Source organism: Octodon degus, unplaced genomic scaffold (assembly GCF_000260255.1).
Source record: "Octodon degus isolate 3935 unplaced genomic scaffold, OctDeg1.0 scaffold00156, whole genome shotgun sequence".
Taxonomy (NCBI): domain Eukaryota; kingdom Metazoa; phylum Chordata; class Mammalia; order Rodentia; family Octodontidae; genus Octodon; species Octodon degus.
The window spans coordinates 1006598-1026357 of record NW_004524732.1 but is presented as its reverse complement, the minus strand read 5'-3'; the positions used below and the strand labels follow the sequence as shown (position 1 = coordinate 1026357).

The window sequence follows — 19760 nt, the reverse complement described above, 5'->3', positions numbered from 1 at the left end:
AAATAAAAAATAAAATAGATATAGCTTTAATTTTCCTGATCATTATTATTATTTATGAGAATGTTTTCCAGTTAAATTGTAACTATAAGTACTAAAATTTTACGAGAGATAGATCAATACATAGGCAGGACTTTTCAGAAAAGGTTATTGAGAGAGCAATTTTTCAAAGGCAGGGATATGACTGTGACTAGCAATGATCAATCTGGTTCATAGTACATGTTATGGTTTGTGTCTAGTTGTCCCCCAAAAAACCTCATGTAAGTTATGCAGCAGATGCGGCTGGAGAAGCAAGTGGCTTGAGGGGCAGGGCCAAAGGACCAGGGTGGAACCTGAGGGGAGGAGCCAGAGAGGCACGAACCATTAAACTGGCTAGCCTGTGCTTTCTGAGATGTGGAGAGGGTCATCCTGGACATGGCAGCACCCCAACCTCTCCTCCAGGGTCTTGAAACCTCCAGTAACTGTAAGCTAAATAAACCTTTCCTTCCTTCATTTTGAGTGTTGGGTATTTGTCCCAGCAACAAGAGAAGAATAACAAAAACAGAAAGTGACCATTAGATAGAACCTTCTTCCTTCTCAATTATGTCTATTTTAGTTTGAAGAACTAAGCCACATAAGGTCTCATTCTCAATGAACAGTCTGCATGTACCCCATCCAATCTACCAATCATCTACTGACTAAAAATGCAGACTTTCAAAGGACAGCTGGTAGCATCATGTGGAAAAGGGAGCAAATAATAGTGTCAAACTCCCAGAGCTGCAAGGAGGATTCAATGTACCAATAATAAAATTTGTATCTGTTGAGTCCTCACTATGTAACAGATAGTGAGGCAGTAGTTCTTAACCTGATGTGACTGTGTCTTCTAAGTGTTGGGAGATATTTTTGACTGTAAGAGCTGGGACTGGGGAGACAGTGGCATCTAGTGGGTAGAGGCCAGATATGCCACTAAATATCCCACAATGAGTGGGACAACTTCCCACCACAAACAATTACTCAGTTCAAGATTCCAGTGACTCTTAGATAAAGAAACCATGCCCTCAGTGTTCTGCCATCACAATGTGACTGAGTGGGAAAGGAGCACACACATTTCCTGCTCTCTAGTGGCTCCACCTTCACCATTCCTTTATGAGCTTCCATCACACAGAGAAAAAAAACAACTGCCCAAAATTAAGGTACCTAATCCCTAGAAGGGCCTCAATGGAGGATAAAAGGATGCAGAAATCATCCCTACTTATTTTCAATTTAATTGTTAAATTGAAGAATTATACTCAAGAAGTAGGATTCATCAAGTATTTCAAGACACAATAGCTAAACTAACTTTGCTATAAACAAATGTATAGGCAAAAGGGGAAACTACATAAACTCCTTTGACATCTTACTAGTCCAGCAACATAAGTAGTATTAAACCATGAGGTCCTCTCAACCAGTCTTCCTGTATTTCAGAACTTTTATTTCCATATAAATGAAGTCAAAGGATATGGCAGAAAGAAATAAGAGTTATCCATTTCAAAAGCAATTTGTTTCAAAGAATTTTGCACATTAGATGTGAACAGCACCCAGCTGCTCTGATGGGTGCTCACATATCATTAAACAAACAACAGACTGCTCCTAAATAACGAATATCCTGGGACAAAGGGAATACCTCAAGATGTAAACTAAAATAATTAATCATGGTTAACAAAGCAATTACAAAGATCTCAAGGAGTACTCTTGGTGATGCACTGTTCTGAATAAAATGAATAACCATGTTTGGAATTATTATGATTATACATACACACTAACAACAAAAATTAACAAACCCCTAGTGAGACTGTCCTTTCAACATTCCTAAGCAATGTTAGTTTAACAGGGAGTAAGCAAGAGAGGAGGATGGCAAAGCACCTTCAGCCAATCCCAGGAGTATTACAGCTTAAATTCAGAAGCTTCTTTAGTAAGTTCCCCATTAAAATGCAAATGTCTGGGATAGGATAGTCATTTGACCATGACCACACAAGGAAGAAAAGGGTCAGCGACTGAGTTTTCTCCCTGTCTAACCAACCACGATAAAATAACATAGCTGGGCATCATGGTGCACACCTGTAACCCCCGCCAACTGGGAACTCGAGGAAGAAGACCACAAGAAGTTAAAAGGCATCCTGGGCAACTTAGCAAAAATCTGTCTCAAAATAAAATTTTAAAAGGGGCTATAGTTCAGAATTCCCTGGTTTCATACTCTAGTACTGAAAAAAAAAATGTATTAGGCAAAATTCACCACACTCTTTTAACCTATTACTGTGCATTATCCACAAGATGTATTCTTTAATTTAAATGTTCATATGCAATAATATCCTCTAAAAATGAGAAATTATGACATTAAATTCAGTACATCGATTTCATGATAAAACATGAAAACATCCATGGTATTTGTTGCTTTACAGTAATAACATAAAATCATCAAAACAGACCACTATAAATTCAAATTTTTACCTCAGACGTACCTCCTGCAATTTAGACTGTATCCACTGGCCCAAAATTGCCAAACTATCTCGTGAACAAATGGCCCAAATCATGGTGAGAAAAATCATACCTAGAAAATCCAATAAATGAACCATACTAGCCTTTTCCGCCTAAAAATAATCAAAATAATGAAAATTATGGTTAATTTTAATAAACTGAGACAGTATATGCTTATATTCTTTAGTTATCATATCACGTGTAGTCACATTAAATAACACATTACATGTGTTTAACTGCCCTTCACCAGTTACAATCCTTAACTTTTTCCTTTAATGTGCTTCTCTGTTCTCATTCTGTTCCTTTCCCTTGCTTACAACTTACATAGTCACTCATACATGTAACCAACGTACACCATGTCAAACTAATCAGTCAGAAACAACGACAAGTTCATTCATTTGCAATTTCTATTAACACAATCTATGAAATAATTATTCTTATTCTACAGATAAGGAAATTGAGATGGAAAGAGGTTAAAAGAATAGCTCAAATTTTTACAGCTGTTAGTGAAATGACTAAGATTCAAACTCAGGCAATTTTAGTTTCTGATACAGTCACTGTATCCTTTTAAATATCAAATAAACATGATTACTGTATTTATATTTTTGAGAAAGACTAAACTCTTAAACAATTCAGAAAGATTGCAAGTTTATTTTAAATAAAAGCATTCTAATCTTTATAACTAAATATATGAAAGTATGATTTAGTTATACAAGTAGGTAATTTAATAAGTTCAGTATTTCTCAACAGAGAATTGAGTTCAATGAGTTTTTGTACTTACTTATGGCAGTAACCAAGATAGGCTTACCATAAAATACCTTCCTATTTTATTTTTTAGACAAGAGAGCGCTATATAATGCAGACTAGCCTCAAACGCACTATGCCTTGCCTCAAGCTTGCGATCCTTCTGCATCAACTTCCCAAATGCTGGCCATCACCACCATGCCTAGCTTGAACATAGTTGTTTTACACTGTAACATCTAATTTAAGTTTGCTGCAGTGGATTATTCATTGTTCACTGTTGAGTTGATTGGTAAATACTAATGTCATACTGACGCTGAACACAGAGGTCACTATCTGAATATATGCAACATGGCTAAAACCTAAGCCAATGATTTAGACTATGCCCTTTAACATTATGATCTGTCCTCACAAAAATACAATTTGCTTCATTATAATAATTGTATGCTGTGAAAAACAATTACAGAATAATTTTAACACAAAAAAGTTAAACTCAAAATGAAGTCATTATAGAACAAAAAGTCCTCTCTATTATTAAAGACTACAGTTGCTACGATGAAGTCTTAGAAATTAAAAAATTTGTGCAGAATGAGAATATAAAAGGTTAGACTGACTCTAAATTGAGAGTCCCAAAACAGAAAACACTGTTGATAACAAGCACCTCTGGCAAAGAAATATTAATGACTATTTTCTATTAAGACTGCTATTTGCATTTTCCATCTCGTCTAATTATAGTTCTTGCACTGAAACAGATGACAATACAATGAATATAAGGCATGGAGCTACATGTCAGAAAACAAATGTACTACACAGTAACAACTTTTAAATGCTCAAGAGAAAAAGTTTGATTTGTTTTTGCAGGTATGACACCATACTGGAGAGATATGAGTTCATAAAATGGCACCATCAATTGCTTAATTTGTTCTTGTATATATTTAACAAAAATATTTTTCAAAGTTTCTTATAATTCAGAAGAAAGAAAATTATTAACTGTGCTTCAAAAAATGCGACTTTTTCATGACTTCCGGTCATAAAAATTCTCAAAACTAGCCAATTATATTTTTCAGGTAACAAAATAAAACATCTCATTATTACTCTAAGATAAGGCAGAATTAGAGGTGACTTTTAGAAAGAATATAAACATTTTCATTTTCATTTAATGTTAATATTACTTACATTTCAAACTTGGAATTTCACAATTCTATTTACCTTCATATTTCCAATTAAAGAAAATACATTTCTCTCTCATGTGGACAAGGGCCATTCTCATTTTTAATAAATAAAAATTTTTAAAGGAGTAAAAAAATATGTTTTCCTGAACTCATGCCAAGTCAAACTAGACATGTATAATCTCAGGCACATAAATCACCCCAAATTCTATAAAGAGTACCAGCAACAACCAGATAACAGTGTTATCTGAAAGGAAGGTGCCAGACTTGCACGCAGAAGACTTGGTGTAAAGTCCCAAGTCAGACACTTTGCTAGGTAAAGTATGTTAGCTAGTCTTTTAAGTATCAGTTTCCTCGCACGTAAAACAGGGATAGCAAACACATACACTTCATGAAACACTGAAGTTATGAATGAGAAGATATACAGTAAAAGGTCCAGAAAACTGCAAGATGACAAGGTATTATTACTCTTCACTAATTATATACTGCAGTTCATTCTAGACATTTTCAGAGATATTCTAAGCTATCCTCTGATAAACAAAAAAGAAAAACTGATTTACCCAAAAAGTAACATTACTTTCCCACGATTAATTATGCTAACTAAACAAAAAAGGGGATACCGATGAATGTCCATTTTGTATCTGTGTATTCAAAATGTATTCAAAAGGATAGATATATAGTTACATTCTCTTAACGAATAGAGGGATTTGTTCTAATAGTGTTTGTAAATAGGATATCATGTCTGCATCTTGTACAACAAATAACCACTAGGAAGAATGTATGCAATGTGTTAATTATTGAAACTGTCCTATCAATTTGGTGTGAAATTGTCTCATTGCTATTCGTTTCTCAGTAAAATTATGGGAAAAAAAAGATTATGATGACTAGATTACAATCATGTTAATAATTATGGAGTTAAAATCTAATTTGAAATTCGAAAAATTATGGAAAAAAAACACTAATGAAGTAGAAATGGAGAAAACTGAAAAAAAAAAGAAAAGAAATAATTAGAGATTGAGGAAAAAAAATTTTAGCAAAAGAGACAGATGATAAAATGGTATTTAAAACAAACTCTAATTATCCAGTATCAAATACTTCCGGTCATAAAAATTCTCAAAACTAGCCAATTATATTTTTCAGGTAACAAAATAAAGCAAGTTACTAAAAACTAAAATTCCACCATTGAAAAAAAGGAAAGAAAACTGAAAAAAAATGCAGTTCTTTAAACAACTTTTCAACTTCAAAGCATTACTTCAACTGACCACTCACTTTAAGTACTTACAGCATGCCCAAGTATTGCATGTGCTATTTCATGGCCCAGAAGGAAGGAAAGCTGATGCATATCGGTTACACTATTTAAGAGCCCCGTGAAAATAAATACTTGTCCATTCTGTATTATAAAGAAAACAAGGTGAGCAATTAAAACAACATAAAAAATAAGGGCATTAAATTTAGCAATAAAAAAATGTATTTGAAAACATTCACTTACTGGTAGCACAAAAGCATTTACTGTATCCGGGGAGTCAACCACATGAATAACCCAGTTGATCTCAGAGATTCCTGGCATATCCTTATTGCATTCAACTAAATGATAAACCACTTCTTTAACTGTTAGATATCGAGGGTCTTTCTCAGTTAGCATGTCATCTTTAAATTCTTCCATCAACTGAAACATTAAAGCAAAGTATTCTTATTTTAAAAGTTTTAGCTCTATAAAATGTTTATATTAGGGCCGGGGAGATGGCTTAGTGGAATAAGCACTTCCCCGGCAAGCGCAAGGTCCTGAGTTCAATTCCTGGTTCTGAAAAAAAAAAAAAAAATGTTTATATTGCTTCATGGCTGCTTAGTGTTGAATATTTTAATTATGTAAAAATTTATATACATTGAATATACAAATTTCTTGAATTTGAATTATTCATGTAAAGGCAATGTGATTTCTCACAAAGGAATAAATTCCAGTACTAAGATTTTTCTTATAAATGTGTTGAAATCAAAATTTCATTCTTTTAACCTGTCCACATGTAAATGCTTAAATATTATTTCTACTTCCTTAAGTATTTCAAGAAACAAAACACTGCCTATAAGCAAAGACTTCACATAAAGAGATACAAAAGAAAATTACCTTTATAACCCATTAAATAGAAAAACAGCCTCACCTGAATATAAAGGTTAAACTTAGGCCCAGAAAGGCTATTTCATTAATTTTAAAGTATAAGGAAATTACTGAAATCTCAACTAGGCATATCATTTTCTCTAAATGATATTATGACTAGCCACAGTCATATTATGTACAAAGACACTTTTTTATGAAGTTATATTCATGACAAATCCTTTCAAAGTGATAGAATTAAAGGTATTCTGAAAATATTTTACTTTCTATAAAATGTGTAATTTCACATATGAATCAACAAGTTAGTAACCTTCTTTGACACGCCACAAAAATGCATAATTTTACAGAATATGAATTAAAAATACTCCTTACATCAATTAGCATTTTAAAGCTTATTCACCAATGTAAGCTGCCTGAAACAAAAGTCCAGTATTATTAACCTTTGAGTAGTTAAGATTATGTATAATCATAGTTCTTTACAATATTTATAATGTGCTTGAATTTTTACATCAACCAGGTACTACATGTGTAGATTAAATACTAAAGAAAAGTATGTCTTATTTCCTTGCCATCTAATAAACTAAATTCTAAAAGCTATTTCAAACCTCTCTATATATTCTACTACAAGAGATTGATCTTAGCTTGATTATGAACAATTTTACAGTGAAAAGCCAGTATCATTTCTCTTTTTATTAGTAAATTTCCTTTGATAAACTCTAAAGCTTAGAATAAAAAGATACAAAGATCTAACTGTGTTGAAGCTGCCAAGTGAAGCTTACAAATGACAATTCAGGAAAAGAAACTGTGCACACACCAGGGATATGCTGCACACTACACAGAATGACACACTCCATTCTCAAAGAATTTACCAGAATTTACAATGCCTAAATCCCTGAGTTATTATACTTTTAAAGGGGTGAAGATTTCTAAATTGCAACTTTTGTTTTATATTCAAAAAAATACAGTAAGTTGCCCAAGTAAATAGTTAAGTTACCTTCAAGAAAGTGATTTGAAAGAAAAGCACAGCAAATAGAGAAGGAAGTGGGAGAGTTAATCCCGAGCACCAAGCGTGCAGCCCATCAATGAGTGTGAGCTAGCTCACAGTTCATTTTGAACAAAGAATACCTTGCAGGGCTTGTTCTAGGGCCCTGCCTAAGCTATTGTGAACCACCAAGGAAGGCTTCCTGAGAGAGTGACAGCAAACAGAACATGCTGGGCTGGCATCAGCAGGGCAAACGGGAGGAAAGTAGTAAGAGAGCAGGAACAGTAAAAGTGAAAGATATGAGGCCTTCTGGGAACAAAATACTAATTTCATATCAGAATCTAAAATTACAAAGTAGTACATCTTTCATATTTAAGAAACTCTGCTGCTTTGCGTGTTTAAGAAATCCAACAGTTCTTACTACTTACTGCTTTATATTCCAGTTCCGAGAGAAGTCTGAAATGCTCCTTCCCCAACAATAGTAGTTTGCTCCTTCCTGTGATCGGGCTTACTTCCAGGTGAGTGAAATAAAACACTACAAATAACAGCCCACAGGTACTCAAACCAAGAAACAGCTTCCACTTATTCTTCCTCACGCTCTCTCTAAATAGTTCCTTTCTGTTAGGAGGAAGTGCCTGCCACCATTTTCTTATGCCTCTAAAGTAAAAGAGAGAAGTGCAAAGTGGTAGTAATCACAGGAGCACACTGAAACGCAGAAGCACACCCTAGAATTTTACAGCATTAAACACATCTTTATGATACATGTCTCTGCGAAGATAACTTTATAAAATTATTTGCCAAATGGTGAAAGAGAAACAACTATATAGAACCATAGATAAATATTCTGAAATTATAAATTTCTTCTTTACCTATTTTTAGGACAAACATTAAATGAGTAGTTATAACTATCACTAATTAACATTATCTATCTACCACATGCAAAGGACTCTTGTCATTATACACATGTCATCTCATTTAATCTTCTAAAAGCTGAGTTTTGGAAAATGAGACAGCACCTTGCCCAGAGTCACAGAGGTAATGAGAGAACAAGGCAATGAGGATATGGTGTGCAAGAAGAGATGACCTTGCTGAGTCTAAGCACGTAAGCATGGAATAGGGATAAATACCCAATAAACATCTGAGGCTTACAGTGAAAGATCTACACCTTTAACCGCTATTCTCCCCAAGACTTCTGGCACAATTTGCTAGCGTCTCAGCAAAATACAAGGGAAACTACCTCCGCATTAATTTTGGCAATAAGTGCTTCTCAGAAGCAGAAACTGCATTGTCTTTCTAGCAAGAATAGGTAGCATGATGAGCTGCATTGTAGGTAAGGAAATGGACGATTCTATAGAGAATGGATGGGAAGATCCAGTCTCTACCAGGTAATCGCTACTGCTCAGGAAAATTCAGAAACATTTTGACAGCAAGCAATGGAACAAAATTGTTCCTTGTGAGTTTACATGTAAAATAAATAAACCATAATAAAAATTTAACACATACATTTATCATTCTCAAAAATTCACTTCACAGAACAACTTCTTTCAAGTTTTATCAGTTTTACTAACTGATTGCTACAGTCTGGAAATGACTCCCTAAGGCCACTTATTAAAGCTTGTCAGCCTAAACCACAACTGGAGGTGGCAGAACCACTAGGGGAGCCTTGTGAAGGAAACTGGGCCACAAGAGGATGTGCCCTTGAGGGGACACTGGCACCTCAGCCCGTTTGTTTCCTTTTACTTCCTGGCCACCATGAGGGGAGCAGGCCTCCTCTGCTGTGTATCCCATAGTGTACTGTGCCACCACAGGCCCAAAGCACCAGGGCCAGCAACCATCCAATGAAATCATGAGTCAAAATAAACTTTCTTCCTCCTCCTAAGGGGATTTTCTCAGGTATTCTGTCACAGTGACACATATGAAATGCCTTTAAACAGTACTTGAACCAAAAGAGACATAAATCAAACTGTGAAGCATATTTATTTCCCATTTAAAATTTCATGTGACATTGATTTACAATGCATCTAGAACACATTATAAATGGAAATTTGAGGCTGGAGATATAGCTCAGGAGCATAAGGCAAGCACAAGGTGCTGAGTTTGATCCCTAGTACCACAAAAAAAAAATTTTACAAATACATAAAAGGAAATTTTAGGTGGGCTACAACTATAGTAGCAACATTAAAAATGAAGAATGTAAAGAACAAAAATACACAAGAAATCAGAAAGCTATCATTCTAAGGAATAAATACAGCAAGTTACAAAGGAAACATTCTGAACTTTTTATTAAAAGTAAAATAGGTGGGCCGGGGAGATGGCTCAGTGGAATAAGCGCTTCCCTGGCAAGCACAAGAGTCTGAGTTCAATCCCCGGTTCTGCCAAAAAAAAAAAAAAAAAAGAAAGAAAAAAAAGAAAAAGAAAAAGAAAAAGAAAAAGTAAAACAGGGGCTGGGGACATAGCTTAGTGGCAATCTGGACATAGCTATCTGGAAAGCACAAGGTCCGGAGTTCAATTCCCAGTGCAAAAAAAAAAATGGGTTTCCCCTAAGTAACAACTTAGAGGAAAGTGAAGAAGGGTAAGAAGTCACTTCACAGTTGTACAATTTAAATCTTTATGAAGAGATGCTGGGCATAGTAGTGCATACCTGTAATAATCCCAGCACTCCAGAGGCTGAGGCAGGAGGACTGTGATGAGTTTGAAGCCAGCCTGGACTAGACAGTGAGACCCTGTCTTAAAAAAAAATTACTTTTAAATCTTTATAAAGAGATACCTTTCTTCAATCTTTAAGAAATAAGCAGGTTTCTTAAAAAAAAGCAGTAGTACCAGTATTTAACCATAAATATTGTAATTACTGGTGGGTTTTTTTTTAAACCCACTAAGATAAAATAAATATTTCTGGAAACAGAATAGAAAAAAACAAACACTACTGGTTTAAGAGTTAACTTAACTAGGCATGAGATCTTACTTACACAAGTAAGATTCCCAGTTTAAGGATTCACTGCCTCAAATATCACAAAGTACGAAAGCAATATTTGTAAGTTCTGTTTCTATACATGAGTGTCTTGGTTACTTTTCTCTTGTTACTGAGACAAAATACCTGACACCCAAAATTAAGGAAGAAGAGGTTTACTCAGCCTGGTTTGTGGAGGTTTCACTCCATAATTAGTTGGCTCCAAGGCAGAGTGCCACAGCACAAGGGCAACTGCTCAAGGTGGCAGAAGACAGCAAAAGCAACAAGAGGAGTGGCAGGGGGAGCCTCTTTTCCATGCTTAAACTGTATGCAGGCTGCCCACCGTAGGGTGGGTCCTTACTTGCACACCATATCCATGTAGTCCTCTTGCACAGAATCAGGATGTTTATAAAGTAGGACCCTGGCCCCCTGTTGAATGTCTTGGTTATAAACTTCTCAAGTTCAGCATCAAGCACTAAAATTAGTTATGACAAATGCTTCTGATTCTTCTTACAATTGCAAAATCTTTTTTAAAATGTCTAGATCAATTATGTAATAACTTTTAAAGATTTTCTATACTATAAATATGAAGAAAATTACTTCATGATTATTAACTCTTACATTCAGGGGGTAGGACCTACTGTTTATTAACTTAATTTTATGCAAAATATGAGAACATAGTATACATTTATAAATACTTAAGCATTTTTAGTGTTTTGAGAAAGGGTCTCACTATGCAGTGTAGGCTTGACTATGAACTCACTGTGTAGCCCAGGTTGGCCTCAAACTCACAGCGATCCTGCTGCATCAGTCTCCCAAGTGCTGGGATTACAGGAATGTACCATATGTCTGGCTTAGAGCTTAATTTTTATTTACTATTATTTCTTATGCATTTAGTACAGGGTCTATAGGGTCTCACTACACAGACTGGTCTTGTAGTGATCCTTCCTGTTTTTCAGCCTCCTAAGAGCTGGGATTACAGGTGTGTACCACCACACCCAGTCTCAATCACAGTCTCAGTGGGTACCAGGAACAGGGCCAGCATGGCAGGCCAGGGATCGAACCCCCAACCCCTGCATCTGCCTAAGCAGGTGCTTTAATCCACTGAGCTATCTGGCCAGCCCTTACTGCTTAATTTTTATTAATTAGTACAAATTGATACAAAATGTGAATGTAAAGCTTAATAAAAATCAATACAAATATAAATACTTCAAAAAATTACTTTACCTGCCCACAATGATTGCAAATAGTTTCTGCAGTGGCTTCAGAAGGATCAACAGGAGAGGAACAGGAGCAGCTTGAACTCGTGAAGAAGTGTGGAAATTCCTCACAGATCTTAAAGGAGATAACATCAGAGGGCACCCAAGAAAAACTGCACCCTCTTTAGTTAATGCCCATCTTGGAAAAGAGTCACTCCAAAAGAAACATTTGTGGGTAACCACCTGAACATCCTTACATTGGGCCCTTGAGAAGAATCCTGGTCTTCTGTTATAGAAAGTCCTGTCAAAATGAAAGTCTGCAGGCGCAAATGTGAGCCTGTCACACTGATGTAATAACGTAAGCCCCTGGCACCTGTTTACTAGATGGTGCCTTTGTGACTGATGACAGCATGCTGAAGTTACTGCTAGTGAGTTCCACTTTTTCCAGTTGCCCAGTGGATTCAGCCGGAAAACAAAAGAACTTCTGGTAGTAGACAGCAGTCCGTAAATGAAACTCATCTTTCACTTGATTATCTGGAACATAAAAAATAAAACAAAATCTGTGGAAAATATTTATTCATCAAAATGGGAATATAATGCTTATGAATCAGATGCCACACTTGACCTTCTTTGATACATTATCTTGGGTTACCCTGCTTCTACAGTAGGGTCTTTCAGTAATGCCATAAGACTGAGTATGACATTCTACTGTACAAAGTCTACACTAGAAACTTGGATTTTTTTCACTTCATTTTTAATTTTTAGCAGGAAGGTGTCTTTTATTTTCACAGCAAACTATTTGGAAAATAAACAAATTGGATTAAAAACAGTAAAATTTTATGAGCAGTAAAAGAGAAAAGTATGTAATAGTATATAAAATTAACATCTTTTAAAGCACAATTATTTTCTTTAAACAAAATGCTAGGAATTCTGACAGGGGAAGAGGGAATGGATTTACCATCCTACCTAAAGCAACTAGGAAAATAGAGCATATAAAATAGTGATTTCAACACATTAGACAACAGGCAATGATAGGCTGAGAAATGGGAAACAAGACGAAAACTGGGCAGAGCTCAGTGGTCCCCTCAACTGAAGAGATGAAGCTGGGAACACCAAGAGCCCCGCATAGCTAGTAGACATGACAGAAAAACTAGAGAAGACAGACATACACAGAAACAAAACTGAAGAGGTCTGTAGAGAAGCTCTCCCTCCTATGAGCTGAGTCCTATCAGGGCATACATGTGTAAGAAAACCCCAGTGCTTAGAAAGAGGAGCTGAAAAGACTCAAGGGTACAATCACAGGACTCACTGAGGGCAGAGTTGTGTCTGTTCCCACTCACCAAAAGCAAAAACACATTATTCACAGGCACTGGACAGAGTACTCAAAAAGATTTGGCCTCAATGTTAATGAAAAATCAGTCCCACAATGAAATTTATTTTGACCTGAACAAAAGAGATCAAATTGCTTATGATTAATAACCACATGCAAGGGCCAGCCAAATAGCTCAGTGGATTAAAGCACCTGCAAGCAGGTGCAGAGGCCAGGGGTTCGATCCCTGGGCCTGCTGTGCCAGCCCCACCCCCAGGATGCACTGAGACGGTGATTGAGACTGTGCGTGGTGGTGCACACCTGTAATGCTAGCTCTTGGGAGGCTGTAAACAGACAGATCACTAAGAGTCTGATCTAGTAGAGAGACCCTGAACACCCTGTAGACCCTTCTCTAAAATACAAAAAAAAAAAAAAAAACACCATCCTAAATCAAGGACCAGGGAGATAGCTCAGTGGCATAAGCATCTGCATGGCAAGTGCAAGGTCCTAAGTTTGATCCCTGGTACAAAAAAAAAAGAAAAAATCAAACTTAACATGATACAATTTACAATTAAAAATTACCAGGTATGCGAGCAGTAGGAAGTGTGATCCATAATTAAGAGAAATATCAATCAATAACTCCTAAATCACACAATTGACAACATTAGCAAAAAAAGGCACTCATGTAATTGTATTCCACATGTTTAAGCTTAATCATCCTACATGTCCATCAGCAGATCAGTACATAAACAAAACATACTGATAGGCCACAGAGTACTACTTTGCCATAAGAGAGGATAAACGAGTCATTTGTAGGAAAATGGATGCAACCTGAGACCACAATGTTAAGTGAAATAAATCAAGATGCAGTTTCCCTTAAATGAGAAACCCAAAATACTAACAAAAGCAAAATAAAACATCAGAGGAAATAGGCAGATCTCTTGAAAATTAGAAGGCAATTGAGAGATGGAAGGAGTGGAGAGGAAGAGGAGAAGGAAGTTCAGTTGTGTCCTGCACATGCACCAATTCCCCATAAGGAACACCATCTTCATGTACTATAAAATGTACTAATTTAAAAAACCTAAAAATAAAAAATGTAGCAATTAAAACCTGAAACACTAAATCTACTGGAAGAGAAAGTAGATGGAGATAGGTGTATATAGAGTTCATGAACAAAACCCAGTCATGAACAAAACCCAGACTGCAGGGCTGACCAGACAGCTCACTGGACCGGGATTTGGTCCCTCCCATCAATGCCGGCCCTGCTCCTGGAGCAGGCTGAGATAGCAACTGAGACTGGGCATGGTGGTGCGCGCCTGTAATCCCAGGGCTTAGGAGGCTGAAAACTGGAGGATCACTGTCAAATCTGTTCAGTGAGACCCTGTAGACCTTTACTAAATACATTTAAAAAAAGAAAAAAGACTGCATGGGAAATGCTTCAAACAACCAACTGGGATCTCTGCTTTTAAAAAGCTTTGCACAACAAGAGATAAGAAACAGAAAGAAAAAACAATCCACAGAGTGGGAAAAATTTTAGCCAACTGTCCCTCAAAGGACTTCTATCTAAAACACATAAATTGAAAAGTATCAAACCCCTGAAATTTAAAGACCCAATCCAAAAATGGGCATCTTGGCTAGGGAGATGGCTCAGTGGAATAAGCACTTCCCTGGCAAGCGCGAGGGCCTGAGTTCAATCCCTAGTTCGGCCAAAAAAACAAACAAAAGCAAAAAATAAAAAAGCCTTCTATCTCAAAAATGGGCATCTTAAATGAATATACACTTCTCAAATGAAGTACAAATGCCAAATACATGAAAAAAATGTTCAACATCGTTTGTTATTAAAGAATTAAACAAGAAATTAAACAATATGTACAATTCAATGAAAATTCAAGCACATCATACTGGAATTGGTAGGATGCAATGATAGCAGTTCTAAGAGGAAAATTTATAGCTCTGAACTCACACATTAGGAAAACAGAACAAGAACAAATACGCTAATGTTGTAACTCAAATGTCTAGAAAAGGAAGAGCAAACCAAACCCAAAGCCCAAAGATGGGAAGAAATTATAAAGATTAGGGCAGAAATTAATGCAATGGAGACAAAGAAAATAATACAAAGAATTAATGAATCAAAAAGCCGGCTCTTGGGGCCGGCAAAATCGCTCAGCAGATTAAAGCGCCTGCAAGCAGGCACAGGGACTAGGGGCTCAATCCATGGGCCTGCCATGCCGGCACCAACCCCAGCGCGCCCTGAGATGACAATGGAGACTGGGTGTGGTGGCACACACCTGTAATCCCAGCTCTTAGGAGGCTGTAAGCAACCAGATCACTATGAGTCCAATCTAGTAGTGAGACCCTGAACACCCTGTACACTTTTCCCTAAAAAACACACACACAAAAGTAATAATAATAAATATATTAAAAAGATAAAATAAAAAATCTGGTTCTTTGAAAGATTAAATAAAATTGATAAGCCCCTAGCTAACCTCATCAAAAAGATGAAAGAAAAAAACTCAAATTCAAGCAATAAGTAATGAAAAGGGTGAAATTACCAGACCCTGTGGAAATTCAGATCATCAATCTGAATTTTAGAATTGTAGAATCTTTACTCTCACAGAATCAAACACAGAGAAAAAATGGACAGATTCCCTAGAATGGTACAAATTACCAAAACTGAATCAAGAAGATATAAGAACTCTCAATAACCCAGTAACAGCCAATGAAATTCAAAATGTAATAAAAACCTACCGAAAAAGAAAAGTCCAGGTCCTGATGGATTCACAAGTGAATTCTACAACAAATTTTACAGAAGATATAATCTCAATACTCCTCAAACTCTTCAATGCAACTGAAAAGGAAACAATTCTTCCAAAATCATTACTGGAGGCAAGTATTATACAGATACCAAAACCAGAGAAAGATGCAACTAAGAAAGAAAACTACAGGTCAATCTCCCTCAAGAACATTGATGCAAAAATCCTAGCAAATAGAATACAGCAAATCATCAAGAAGATTATACACGGGGCTGGAGAGATGGCTCAGTGGTCTAAAGCACCTACTTGAAACAAGTTTGGCAAAGCACAGGGACCGCGGTTCGATCCCCAGCACCACATGCCAGCCAGACCCGCCCCCTGGTGGGCTGAGCTGGCCACACACACACACAATAAATAAATGTAATAAATAAAAATAAATAAATATTTAAAAAAAGTGTTCTTCTAAAAAAAAAGAAGATTATACACCATGACCAGGTAGGATTCATCCCAGAGATGCAAGGATGGTTCAACATATACAAATCTGTAAATGTAATACATTTATATCAGTAGAGCCAATACCAAAAACCACAAAATCATCTCAATTGATGCAGAAAAGGCTTTTGACAAAGTTCAACACTCATTCATGTTCAAAGTCCTACAGAAAACTGGAATAGATGGCCTCTACCTCAATCTGATAAAAGCCATCTATGAAAATCCAACTGCTAACATAGTTCTAAATGGGGAAAAACAAATCTTTTACTCTTAGATCAGGTACAAAACAAGGATGTCCTCTATCACTACTCCTATTTAATATAATTCTGGAATCATGAGCTAGTCATTAGACAACACACAGAAATAAAAGGAATAAGAATAGATAAAGATGAAGTTAAAATATCATTATTTGCAGATGACATGATACTCTACTTAGAAGACCAAGAAGTTACTAGAATTAATACACAAACTCAGTAGCATAGCAGGATAAAAAGTACACAAAAGTCAATAGCAGAGAACAAATGCACTGAGAGAGAAATTAGATAAACAATACCTTTTACAATAGCACTGTGGGAAAAAAAAATACTTAGGAATTAATATAACTGAAGTAAAAGATTTATTCAATGAAAATTACAATACGCTGAAAAAACAGATTGTAGAGGATTTGAGAAAATAGGAAGATATTCCCTGCTCCTGTAGAGGAAGAACCAATATTGTGAAGATGGCTAAACTTTCAAAATATTTATACAGATGTAATGCACTCCCTATCAAAATACCAGCAGCATACCTCACAGATCTAGAGAAATCATTCTTAAAATTTATTTGCAATCAGAAAAAAACTAGAATAGTAAAGGTAATCCTGGGCAACAAAAACAAGGCAGGAGGCATTACAATTCCTGACTTGAAATTATACTACAAAGCTACTGTGATAAAATCAGCATGGTACTGCAAAAAAACCCCAAAAAACAGATCTGAAGATCAATGGAATCGATTAGAAGATGCAGATGCAACTACAAACACACTTAGCCATCTTATCTTTGACAAAGGGACCAAACATGCTTACTGGAAGAAAGATAGCCTCTTTAACAAATGGTGCTGGAAAAATTGGCTCTCTACATGCTCTAAAACTTGACCCAGGTCTATCACCATGCACTAAAGTTACAATGGATTAAAGATCTAACCATTAAAACAGAAACACTAAATCTCCTGGAAGAGAAAGTAGGTGGAAATGTTGAAAACAGGAGTAGGCAAAGAGTTTATGAACAAATATCAAACTGCATGGGAAATACTTGAAAGAACTAACAATTGAGACCTCTTCTTACTGAGAAAAGTTTGCATGTCAAAAGAAATTACAAACACAGTGAAAAGACAACCCACAAATTTCGAAAAAATCTTAACTAATAAGCACTCAGACACAGGTCTTCTATCTAGAATTTATAAAGAACTAAAAAACATTACATCCCCAACATTTAAAGACCCAATCCAAATACAGGCATCCAATATGAACACATACTTCTCAGAGGAAGAAATACAAGAAGCAAATAAAAACATGAAAAAATGCTCCACATCTCTCATTCATGAAATGCAAATTAAAACAAGGAGATACCATCTCACCCCAGCAAAATGGCTATCATAAAGAAATCAACCAACAACAAATGTTGGAAAGACTGCAGGGGAAAAGGAACCCTTGACCACTGCTGGTAGGAATGTAGACTAGTGCAACTATTATGGACATCAGTGTAGAAACTCCTCAAAAAACTATGACTAGAAATTCCATTCAATCCAGCTATCCCCCTTCTGGGAATTTTCCCAAAAGAACTGAGAACATCATATCATAGTGATATATGTGCACCTATGTTCATAGCAGCACAATTTGTGTAGCCAAGTCTTAGAAACAACCAAAATGCCTGTCACCTGAGGAATGTATGAAAAAGATGTGGTATTTTTATACAATGGAGTATTACTCAGCTATAAAGAATGATAAACTCGAAGGTTTTATATATGTAGATACAACTTGAAGATATACTCATAAGTGAAATAAATCAGACCCACATGTGTAAATATCGTATTGTCTCCCTAGTGTAAGAACTCAAAAGAAGAAATAAAAAATGAAAGGTATATCACAATTAAATGGAAAGCAAGAACTTAAGGACTGAACAACGAAGAGAGAGAAAGAAACATTAGGAAATATGGCCGGGGCAAAACCATACATGTATATAAACAAGATGGTTAAGCAAAGGTCCTAAGAATCTCCATCAGGTTTTTGAATATAACAGTTAATGGGTAGAATTCTCACCCTGACTAACTCCATATACTGATATCTGTGAACTAAGCAACATTGAGGATAGAAATGTGTAATACTAAAACCACGCTTCAAATACCTGTCATTTTGGTTTTCTAAATGCGTACTGCTTCTAATGTATTAATTATTGCTATACTCTTTAAATGTTTGTAAAAAGAAAAAAAAGGTAATAAAGAGACAAAAAAAATGTCATAGGACTGTCTTGCTACAAGACAAGTATATGGTTTGATTTCTAAATTTCTGTGTAAAAAGGTGTAATTGTTTTTTTTCACATTCTATAGGGATTTAAATTTTAGAATATCCATGGTTAGCCAGGGAAATGGCTCAGTGGAATAAGCGCTTCCCTGGCAAGCGCAAGGGCCTGAGTTCAATCCCTGGTTCCACCAAAAAAAAAAAAAAAGAATATCCATGGTTGTTGGAAAATAGCAGTTCCTTGTTATGTCTAATGTGTTTGATAGACAGACAGTGATGTTAAGCTCAACTGTCTCTGTTACAGGGTAATAATATCATTAAGCTTCTCTTCTGGATGTTTAACAACGAAAGTTTGCGGACCAAAAATTAAAAGACATAGAGGAGATACAAGGATAGTCAATATTTTGGCCCTCGCCCTTCAAGGTCAGCGAGGACTCAGGACATGAGAACCTCTACTATGACATCCTGCAACTCAATAGTGTCCTAAATTTTCTTATGAAGGAGATTATGGGACTACAGAGGAAAGCGATCAACAATGTATAGTGTGCCTAAGGAGAGTCACCTAGAGAGAATTCTCTCAGGCTTTCACAGAGAGCAAATTGGTCAAGCAATGGCCATGACTTATCCACATGGCTGACACTGACAAAAGAGTGATAAGGTGCTGTATATAGTCTCAGGGTAAATCCTGAGGGATTTGACTGACCTTGTCAGATACAAAAGTTACATTTTTAGTTATATAGGTCTTAACTTAAGTCTTAACCATCCAGCAGAAGTGTTACCACGAGGTATAAAAAGTAATGCCATATTAATATGCTGAGCTGTAAAAGACTTAAGTCAACAACTTCTGACAATCACCAGTTCTGCTGATAACCCAGTACTCTTATGGACTCTCGGACTATACTGGGTTACTTTGCTGAATTCAAGTACCTACAATCTTTGGACTAGTATCAAGTATGAAAAGGTCCCTTAAAGGCTGGTGAGATGGGTCAGTGGTCTAAAGCACCTACTTAGAACAAGCTTAGCAAAGCACAGGGACAGCGGTTCAATCCCCCAGCACCACATGCCAGCCAGCCC

The 19760-nt window shown here is 36.1% G+C and overlaps 1 protein-coding gene across 3 annotated transcripts in view; it reads right to left on the bottom strand.

Moving 5' to 3' along the window:
- The window catches only part of Oma1 (OMA1 zinc metallopeptidase), a 108693-nt gene that overhangs the window by 82736 nt on the left and 6197 nt on the right, over positions 1-19760 (bottom strand). For all 3 annotated transcript variants that reach the window (XM_004642591.2, XM_023702687.1, XM_023702688.1), the window contains exons 2-6: positions 11667-12172; positions 7921-8149; positions 5890-6066; positions 5683-5790; positions 2475-2603 (exon numbers count right to left, since the gene is read on the bottom strand). In XM_004642591.2, the coding sequence (XP_004642648.1) occupies positions 2475-2603; positions 5683-5790; positions 5890-6066; positions 7921-8149; positions 11667-12157 (1134 nt within the window). In that variant the 5' untranslated portion in view covers positions 12158-12172. The remainder of the gene's footprint in view (positions 1-2474; positions 2604-5682; positions 5791-5889; positions 6067-7920; positions 8150-11666; positions 12173-19760) is intronic.